Source organism: Mytilus trossulus, chromosome 1, assembly GCF_036588685.1.
Source record: "Mytilus trossulus isolate FHL-02 chromosome 1, PNRI_Mtr1.1.1.hap1, whole genome shotgun sequence".
Taxonomy (NCBI): Eukaryota; Metazoa; Mollusca; class Bivalvia; order Mytilida; family Mytilidae; genus Mytilus; species Mytilus trossulus.
In genome coordinates this window covers 60,152,483-60,163,180 of record NC_086373.1, presented here as the reverse complement: position 1 = coordinate 60,163,180, position 10,698 = coordinate 60,152,483, and the positions used below count along the sequence as shown (strand labels likewise).

At 31.5% G+C, this 10,698-nt stretch overlaps 1 protein-coding gene across 2 annotated transcripts in view; it reads right to left on the bottom strand.

Annotated features, from left to right (window-relative positions):
• Window positions 1-303: 303 nt before the first annotated feature.
• LOC134680750 (receptor-type tyrosine-protein phosphatase mu-like) overlaps window positions 304-10,698 on the bottom strand; it is a 60,195-nt gene continuing 49,800 nt past the window's right edge. For both annotated transcript variants that reach the window (XM_063539966.1, XM_063539974.1), the window contains exons 22-30: window positions 10,174-10,309; window positions 8,038-8,187; window positions 7,161-7,260; window positions 6,456-6,529; window positions 5,686-5,811; window positions 4,706-4,816; window positions 2,335-2,486; window positions 813-948; window positions 304-413 (exon numbers count right to left, since the gene is read on the bottom strand). In XM_063539966.1, the coding sequence (XP_063396036.1) occupies window positions 333-413; window positions 813-948; window positions 2,335-2,486; window positions 4,706-4,816; window positions 5,686-5,811; window positions 6,456-6,529; window positions 7,161-7,260; window positions 8,038-8,187; window positions 10,174-10,309 (1,066 nt within the window). In that variant the 3' untranslated portion in view covers window positions 304-332. The remainder of the gene's footprint in view (window positions 414-812; window positions 949-2,334; window positions 2,487-4,705; window positions 4,817-5,685; window positions 5,812-6,455; window positions 6,530-7,160; window positions 7,261-8,037; window positions 8,188-10,173; window positions 10,310-10,698) is intronic.

Below are 10,698 nucleotides of genomic sequence, written 5' to 3'. Positions count from 1 at the left end.
AATTAATGCTTATTTGCATATTCATATAATATACAATATTCTTACTAAGAAATTCCTGCTTATTTAAATTTCTCGGCTATTGTCCGTGTGGATCCCTACTACTGTCTGACTAGCTATCTTTCTTTTCTGGTGGGAATTCAGAGCAATATTCCTACTATATTCCGTGTACATTCCACGTGGAAAATTTCAAAAAGGTTGTACATGTATATCATAGGTGCTAGTTAAATGTGAATAAAAAATGATAATGCAGATGTGAGAGGACATTACACATTCATAATGTATAAAGACCAGTGAAAAAAACAATTCGATATCACAGATAGTTTGAACTTCACTTAGATATTCGCATACAATGAATCACGAGAATCCCCATCCAATAGCTCTTTGATACACTTGTAACAATATTCGTATTGATCCTGAAACAAACAAACATAATTTGTTACAGTCAGATACGACAATATTACAAAAATGATGATGTATCGAGTCGTTACAAATATCCGTTTATCATAAAGTGAAAGAAGAAAATATCATAAGCATCTCTTTCTTTATCCCTTAGAACAAATAGGAAAACAGTTTGTATGGTTCCAAACAGAACTGCTGATTGAATTTAAGTTAAAACATGCATTTAAATAGTTGACCTCCAAGCTTTTTAGACTTTTTGGACAATTGTTTTGGGATACGTCTGATTCCTGCATGTCAACCGCCTTTTGTATATCAACTTCTGGCACACTATATGCAGACATTTTACATGTTTTAGTTGTGCAACCTAGCGATAGGGAATTAACCTTATTGTGTATGTGCCTTAAAATACTTACCAATTCCACGAGGAATTCTGGTCGCCTCATTTGAATTTCTCTAACAACTTGGAAAATGTCTATTTCCTCATCTACCTGCATTTTTTCTAAAACCAATTTCAATGTCACAAATAAACCACTCTTGCTACAACCATCACTGAAACATTGAGAAAAACAATCAATATGGAATGTGTATATGTTATATGTCGCGTTTCTATTCATTACAGTTATAATTCAATTTATTAATCTTTTACATATTTCACAGTTCATTTAACACTTGATCGTTTACCTTTGTATTTGATGTATATTATTCTTCGAATATTGATACTTGAGTATTTATAAATAAGCCTGTATGAGTGTCATTGCTTTGTCTTTTGTTTAAGAAATGCAAGTTTTACAATATTATGAATATGGTTTCGCTGATGAGACCAGTACAGAAAAATAGACTTACGATAAATGTATCATCGAAGGGTATATTAATCAAAGGGACATTAAAGTGCTGCGTTATAAGAGCATGATACGTCCGTTGCCCTTTAAGCTTGTCTTTATGCTTTAAATAATTTTTAAACGAATAAGTTTCCTTGGCCGTTTTCGGCATTTTTTTCAAAATGACAAAATTCAACAACTGTACAACATCAAATCAGAAATTATATAAAAAACAAAAGGATACTTAGTTCTATAGATATAAAAAAAAATCACCATAGATTCATCCTTAACTGCTGAAAGCAATTTTGATTTAATATCCGTAAAAATGGGAAAAAATCCTCATTGTTTTTTAGGAATATAGGAATAAGACTGCATAACACCAAAAATGTAAAATATGAAATTTATACAAATCAAAAGGGATCTTACATCAATAGATATAAACCATTCACCAAAGTTTTGTAAAAGTTGGTGACAGTGATTTTTAGTTATTGTCCCAAAACTGGAAAATCCCCCTTTTTCAGTATAAAAATTCATAACTGAAAACGTAACATTTAATTTGTAATTTATAAAATTGAAAAGTAGGTCAAGTCAACATCTATTAACAATTCACCAAATCTCCATAAGATTTTGTGGAAGGGTTAATTAGTGATTGTAAAAAAAACCTGGAAAAATCCCCCCTTTTTAAAGCACAAAAATTCATAACACAGAAACGTTAAATCTGGAATTTATAAAAAGAAAGGGAGCATACGTCAAAAGATATAAACAATTCACCAAAGTTCCATTACAATTGATTGAAGCATTTTTGAGTTATTGTCAGAAAACTGGAAACCCTCCTTTTTTAAGGATACAACTTAATAATATGGAAACGAAAAATCTGAATTTTATTAAAATCGAAAGGGGACGTACGTCAATAGATATGAACAAGTCAACAAAGTTTCATAAAAGTTGGTGGAAGCGTTCTTTAGTAATTATTCGAAGTCTGAACAACGGACGGACAGACAACGGTATACAAAAATATGTTTCGTCTAAGACGGACGTATAAAAATGATCCGAAAACCGTAATAAGAAACGGGCATATACTATATATGTTTATGTACTGTTAGTTTAAAAAAAATACCTGCAAACTACTGTTATTGGACATTTTTGTATTTCCCAACAGTTTTGTACACGCTGCAGACGATCTAACATGTACTCTGGTGATGGTGGTGCATTACTGTTAATCCAATCTTCAGCAGTGAAAACATTTAATGAAATCATTTCTTTACTTTTCTGTAAAATTACGCAAATCACAATCAAATGTTAGTACTGTTTTTCAAATATATTTCAACATGTTTTCTCAATTTGAATGTGTCAGATGTCTTGTCAAAAACTTAAAAAAAGACTTAAAAATATAATCTAATATACAAAGCTTAATTTTATTTATTACAGATGCGCGTTGAGTTGTCATTTAGACTCATCAGTGCCGATTAAGGCAAATATCTAGTAGGCACAAATTTTAAAAAGAAGTTCAAAATACGAATAAGGTCACATATGACTAAAGTTAGGATAATCTGTGGTGTGTTTTTATTAAAACAAATGTTTAAAACAAATTGGAACACGAACATACATTACTTAACATTGTTTTAAAATTGTCTTCAAATATATTTGAAATATTCATACATTTCCTTAGACAGCTTCACATGCAGTTCAGACTTTCATGCAAAGAAATAGAATCAAATAAGTGTGTCTTAATGTACACGATTCTAACGATTACATTGGAACCTATCATGCAAACTTTACATCATTAGGTCCAGGTAGGTGGTATCGTTATTAATTATACCACATCTTTTTATTTGTTGTAAGACATACAACTGCTTCAACGTATTTCGTACAATATTATGTATTATAAATAGTAAACGCATTAGGCAGATGCTAGACTTTTTTTCTGGTATAAAATGAGAAGACACGTTCAATTCATAACACTTTTAAGAGGACGTGCTCTAAATGAAAATGATAAATAGTTTCAATTTTAGAATATATTGATCGCATCTTCCATATTTTATTTACAGCCATAATGTAGAAAGTAATTCTTCTGTATATATTGACCTGTATAATCGAGTCAACGTGATTGCCTAATGTGAATGTGTCATACAAGCTCAACAGCTGCTACATGTACGTAATTGTAACAAAGCTAATAACTGGACAAGCCAAGTTATCTTCAGTGTTAGATCACGTTTGCGTTTTCAAATGTCAATTTTTGGCGATACGGTCGTTTTAATATGACTAGTGTCTTTGTCTTTTTGACGCTTTTCTTTTGGTCGTAGCATGGTTTTGAGTTTTTGAAGTTTTGGCTAATAATTGTGTCTTTGTTTTACCACGACTTCCTCATATTCATAGCAATATGCAGTTTAATATATTGAATAATCAAGCGGTATGATTTCTACCTCTTTTTTTTTTAATTTGCAGACTATGATAACAAACCTTCAGCGTGCGCTTTATTAAATAAGACTCTATTCTATGGCAATACTCTATTATCCTTCAAGGAGACCCTTGATCAACTGTGCACTTGATTAAATACGACTCTATCATATGGCAAATGCGCTATTTCTTTTCACGGAGACGCTTGCTCAAGTGTGCGTTTTTTCAATTACAGATGGTTGTTATGTACAAGATGTCATAGTTTATTACTTTAAACTTGAAATTTAATCGACAATAAAAAAAAGAACATTCAGTATCATAAATTACACATATCTGAGAGGGTGATAGAGCAGATTGTTATCACTCAAAAAGACATTGTCAACCTTGGATTCGCCTCCGTTGACAATGTTTTCTCGGGGTAACAATCTGCTCTATCACCCTATCAGCTATGTGTTATTTATATAATGGTCAATGAACTGTAAAACATAAAGCTTGTATCTGGTAAAATTATGTTTTGTTTACTGAAATCAGTGGTGTATTTCTATAGAATACGTATTTATGAAAACCAATGATAACGATAAAAGATCTATAGGATTGTATTATTAGCTCGTATATTTTAATAAATTTGATTCGTTGAGGGAAAGTCAAATGTCAAACTATATTTTCGCAGGTAGAGTGAAAACGGCGGATAGCAAAAAGCATATTACATGGTTATTTTTAGAATATCTAAAAACCGATACACTTTGTGACGTCGTCATGGTCTTGGTCAGAATTCTATTCAACGTTTAAATAAAACAAAGTAAATGAAAGAACAAGTAATATTTTGTTGTTGTCAAGGAGACACTATGATATCTATATAAAATTCCTACAAAATCAATTTTGATACATATATATATGATCGGAAATTAATAATATAACAAATATAGCCTTTGTATGAGGTCAATACAGGATATATCGACCCAAAGAAGTATATCCTTGTATCGACCTCATACAGAGGCTTTATTTGTATAATATAATTTTAATTACCCTAGATGAGGTTAATTTATTTTTTTCTACATTGATATATATCTACAAATTAGGCTTCTACAAACCGTATGATTCAGAGTGATCTGAAGCTCTTTTTCTAAATTTTCGTTGTCTTTTATAATGCTAAAATCATCAAACTGAAGCTTTTCATTCTTCTCCAACCATAATGGAGCACCCTGAGAAAAATATACATGTGTCTTCAGCTTAACATGCTACACTATACTGTCAGAAGAATTCTATTAGCGGATACTTTTGTTGTGTTTTCATCTTTCTATCTCATTCTGCAGCGATGGATTTCCACCGATTTTATTTCGTTGTGTTAAATATTCATATAAGGTAAATTACTGTACTTAAATGTGTTGGTGATGATTGATACTTGTAATTGCCATACATGTTTTTCTCTCTCAAAAGCCATTGAAATAAATCGCATGACATAATAAATTAATTTCCATTTACTTTGTAAATACTATAATTAGGAGAGGTTTGTTTACATAGTTTAAAAAAGTTCGAATAAAACTAATTAATAAGGATATCAGTTGGTTTTTAATTGGCTTTCAAAACTGCAAGTACACAAATTTCGGTGGTTTAATTGGATTTCATTTTTTTGTGATGTGCATCGTAATAGTTGCTAATAAACTGATATCAGATACCTGAATTATACTTTTGTATTTGCAACAGACGTGTGTTTCGTCTGCAATTGACTCATCAGTGACGCATGAATAAAAAAACGTTAAAAAGGCCAAATGAAGTACGAATATATTTAAAGTATGTTCGTTTGCTATGACACCACCGTAGAGGGTTAGGAGAGAGTTGAAAACGGAAACATGCTGAACCAGTCACGCTATGTACGTGCGTATCCCATGTCACAAGCATGTAGTTAAGTGGTTGTCTTTGGTTCTGACATGTTGGTTTTTTCATTGTTAAAGGCCAAACGGTTGTCTGTTATTGCTAACATCTACATCTTATTGGCAATCATTCCACCATATTTCTATTAGAATAGTCTTCCCATCGTTGATATAAGTCGCGGTATATCGATAAATCTCACCTTATTTGCTGGATCTAACAAAACAATAATCCTGGAACCGTGGTCATACATCATTGTCCAAAAATCAATTACAGTTTCATCTAATGGACACTGCGTTACAAATAATTTACTTTCCGCCAAATAACCCTGCATAACAAACACTGAATAAAGGCATCAGTATTACATGAAATATGTCAAAGGCTGTTGTCTGCTCTTATGTCGGTTTGCTGTATCTTTGACACATTCCACATTTCCATTCTCAATTTAAATGATAGAAAGAATGATATGTTATTTTATTCAGTGAAAATCAAATTTATAAACACATACATGTATGATATTCTAAAAAAACAAGTGACTTAGCTTTATGACAGAAAATAGGAAACCTCATAAGAACGAGCTCCAGGCACAGTAAACTGCAACTTTGCCGTTTGGAACTTATTTGATACGATTTTATACAGTTTCCGTCACTCTCCTGGTGACGACAAATGAACATCTGGATCAAAAGGTATGTATCATAAAAGTGGAACGTACTATCTATATAGCATGTTGATAATTTGACACTACCGTGTCATTTTATCAACTGGTCAACGGAAATGTCAAATGAACATATCAACATAGTATCTACAAGGAACGTGAACATTAACATGTAACGCTGCAATTACAAAGAAAGAAAGTTCAACGGATGATACTGTAGTGCCTGTCGTGTTTCTTGTGCAATTAAATGTAAATGCAAAAGGACCTGATGCATAAATTCGATGTAAATAAAGATATCGAATTATAAATTTACTCACCGGAACTATAACTGCATTGATGTAGTCGTTTCTGTTTCTACCGTAAGTCATTAAGTAAGGTCTGCAGTTGTCATCTAAACGAAAACAATATAAACAAATAGTTCTTTTTCTGATCTACAGGAAGTGGTGAACAACCTTTGCCTCTTTTCAATATAATACGATTTTAAATAATTGATACTTAAAATTGATGTGTCTTTATATAGAGTTGACATATAGAATAATAAACAACTAGATAAAAGAAATCAATCTTCTTTTGATAATCAAATTGCCAAATACAATGCCTTGTCAAGACTTATATGATTTACACAATACATGCTATATAATTCAAAGTAGCAGGTAGTCTTGAAGCAAATAGTTTTTTTTATAAAAATAACATGAGTATATTATACAACAATATATGCTGACCCATATTGTTTATCTGTTTTGTAAGGAGTGAAAAGTACTTCTATACATACCAACTTAAGCATAAAATAGGTGTATGTTTTCAAAAAATAGTTCGTTAGTATTTTTATTAATAATCAACAAAACAATACTTATGGTTCGAGAAAATCTACAAAACTACTGAAGTGAATTATGTTTGTTTAAGAAATAATAAAACGCAATTTTTTGTGGCATTTGGGAACAACTATTATTCCGATTTCACCATGTTCAATATAGAAAATGTTTTATGTTCAAGCATAACACTTAAATATTTATTTTACTTACTTGCAAGAACAGACTTTGAAGAATTTTTTGATATGTTTTCTTTACGTTTTGCTGTTGTATAATTAGCAGCAGAATATACCGGACGCAACGTTTGCAATCTCTAAAATGTATACATAAAAACGTTGGTGTGGTTGCATTTCGACATTTAAATTGAACTTTTTTTTTCAAAGAGGAATGTTTTTTAATACACACATTACTTCTCGGATCAAGATATTGTCCAGTAATGTATTTGTAATCTTAAGTGGTCAGCACATCATTTGCCATCTTTTTACAAAATGAAATAAAATTGAGAAGGAAAATAGAGGTCATTTTAAAGAGACAACAACCCGACCAGAGAGCAGGTAACATCTAAAGACCACCAATCGGTTTTCATCGCAGCGAGAAAATCAGGGACCAGGAGGTGGGACTTAGCTTGTACTATTTCAGTGAACATTGACGTCATACTAAACTCCAAAACATATAAATATACTAAAGTAAAATAAAAGTACCTACAAGAATTACAAAGGCCAGAGGCGGGGTTAAACGTTTTGTGAGATTCAAACCCTCAGTTCACTTTGTATCATTGTGTTGTACATAAAAAAACATAGTTCACGACTGAAAGTGTTATGGTCTTTCTGAATTCCCATAAACGTTAAAATTAGTGACTGCGCATGCCTTCAATTAATATTAAACCTTAATCTCATTATTTGTGTTTACCGTATATTAACCGATACAGTTTCTACAAGTATATGGCTGAAGGGGAAATATGGTCCACCTTAAAAGAACATATATTACATTGTTATATATAAACTATATATATATATATATCTAGATATCTATGTAGAGGCAACACTTCTGTGAAGAAAATGTATTGCCAGATAATTACAAAAGGCAATACCTGAAACTCTTCTCTAAATACTGTTTGATTTCTAGGTAATGTCTCCTGCTCCTGCTTTTGAATGTATTCACAAAAAACACTCTTGTGAATGGACGTATCTGGAACAGTAAACAGTTCCAGCAGTGCTTCAAACACGACCTCATATTGTTCCTGAAACAGATAAAATGCGAAATTGGCGTGTGCATTATAATATTTTGATATTCATATTCCTCAACTTTGTGGCAATGACACATCGATAACAGTGAACGTCTTATCACACTCAGAGTTGTCTACAACGTGTCCATGTAGTTGCATAAACCGATATATGATAAAGTAGCATTGTTCACTTGCTATCTTATACATATTTGTATGTATAAAGGATATCCTTGTTCAAACACTTATAGTTATGTGAACAGTATAAAAAGCGTTTCCATTTTAAAGTATATCGATAGTGAATCAACAGGTTCAACTTAATGAACAGAAAATGCATGTAATTGCCATTTCTGAGAATATTATTTTTAAACAATTTGGTTGTTTTTTTTTCGGTCTCTTTTATCCAATTTTTTTTTTTATGTAATGTACATTTATATGTTTTTTTCTCTACATATTGTGTCATACATGTCCTAGGGTGGTCTGTTTTTTATTCTGTGGTTTGTAAGTAGTGCCATGAAATTTGTTTTGGAACGTAATCTTTATAAATCATCATTAATTTTCTGGAATTGACGGATATTTACCTTTGTCCTAAACGTTTCATTTTTGCTTTTTGTCGGGTGTAATGCAAATATTTTCTCTATTAAAATTTTAAGATATACCTATATATCTTTTATAAAATTACGATGCATATTAATAAGATTTTTATCAGTGTAAAATCAATTGTACTGGATATTTAAATTTATTTCGTTTCTGGCCCGTTATAGTTTGTTGTTCGCTGTTAGCTAAGACTCCTTGTTGAAGGCTGTGAACGACCTTTAATGGTTTACCTTTTGCTAATTGTGACTTGGATTGAGAGTTGTCTCATTAGCACTCATACCACACCAGTAACATCTTCTATCTATGTATGTACATTTTCGGATGTTGATCGTATTCCTTGTCCACCCTTGCAGTTAGGATGTTAAAAATGCAAGGGTTTCTTATTTTGCTATCTTGGATACTTCATACGTCAAAAATTGCTTGGTTTAACATTTTTGCTTCATTTGAATAAAGATGTAATCAAGTATCAATTATCCGCACGGAGACTTTAGAATAATGATAATACATTTAATTTTTATATTGAATTTATATGCACGACAAAATTAATTCTCTAGGCACTTTATACATGTTGGACATATTCTAACGCCAAAAATTTCTTTATCATAAGAAATCCGATGGACAAGGTATAAATTGCAGTTGTCACTAGACATATATGACATAGTCAGACTTATTCATATATTAATTGAGAGTTATTGTATGCTTTTAAAAATAGATTAGCATCTTGTAATAATATTGACGAGATGGGTTGATGATCGTTTCTGTACAATCAAAAGAATACTTCGTGTATTGTATCAGATATCCTTGGATAATTCCTACGCAAAATTAACAATCTCGAAAGGAAAACTTATGTTGATAAGCAATAGATAGAGGAGGGGATAGGTTGTATGCGCAATTAAAGGCGGTATTGTCTTTAAAATTAGAACAAAAAAGTACGGGAGTCGGTTTCAAAAAAAAAACTTACGACTAAGATTGGTCGTAAGTATACTGAATTGTTCATGACTTATGACCAATCTTAATCGTAAGTTTTTTTTGCGAAACCAAATCCTGGTTCCCTCCCCGCTCAAGGAGGAGGTAACGAATCAGATCTACTCTGACATCGTTAGATTGATTTTCTGGGCATTATATACATATTCGAATGTCTGATAATTCTTAATCAGAAAAGAGGGACTAAAGATACCAGAGGGGCAGTCAAAGTCATAATTCGAAAGTAAACTGACAACGCCATGTCTAAGAATGAAAAGGACAAACAGACAAACAATAGTACACATGACACAACATCGAAAACTAAAGAATAAACAACACGAACCCAACCCAAAACTAGGGGTGATCTCAGGTCTCATAAGAAATCCGATAAACAAGGTCTAATTTGCAGTTGTCACTACACTTATACGATATGATTATACATACATGTGTTTGAACCATATTCATTCTGTCCTTCCTCATCGTCTGCACATACTCCATAATATCAACATAGCCTTCTTTCTTTCCATGCTCATATAATGCATCAATAGCAATGAATGTTCCGGTTCTGCCGACGCCAGCACTAAGACATTAATATTGTATTATGATTTTAGTGAGAACAGGTTATATATTAAATGATTTTTTCAATTTAAATTAATATGTCAAAGACATACATTAACGAAATATATTCCGTATCACGGTTTTTTGTAAGAACAGTATTTGTATAGTTAAAACCCCATACAATATCTACAAATGTTCGTGATAATTATGGCGAGAAAAATATAATGAATAACTTCGATATTTATCCCTGTAAATATCACTATGAATTGAAACGGCTTGCAGGGTTTGGTCAAGAATTATAATAACAGTATCGGCAAACACATTTTATTCGCAATTACTTTTAAAAGTACATTTTAACCAAATTCTTACGAAATATATGTATAATCCACACAAAAATTAAGAAAACTAAGG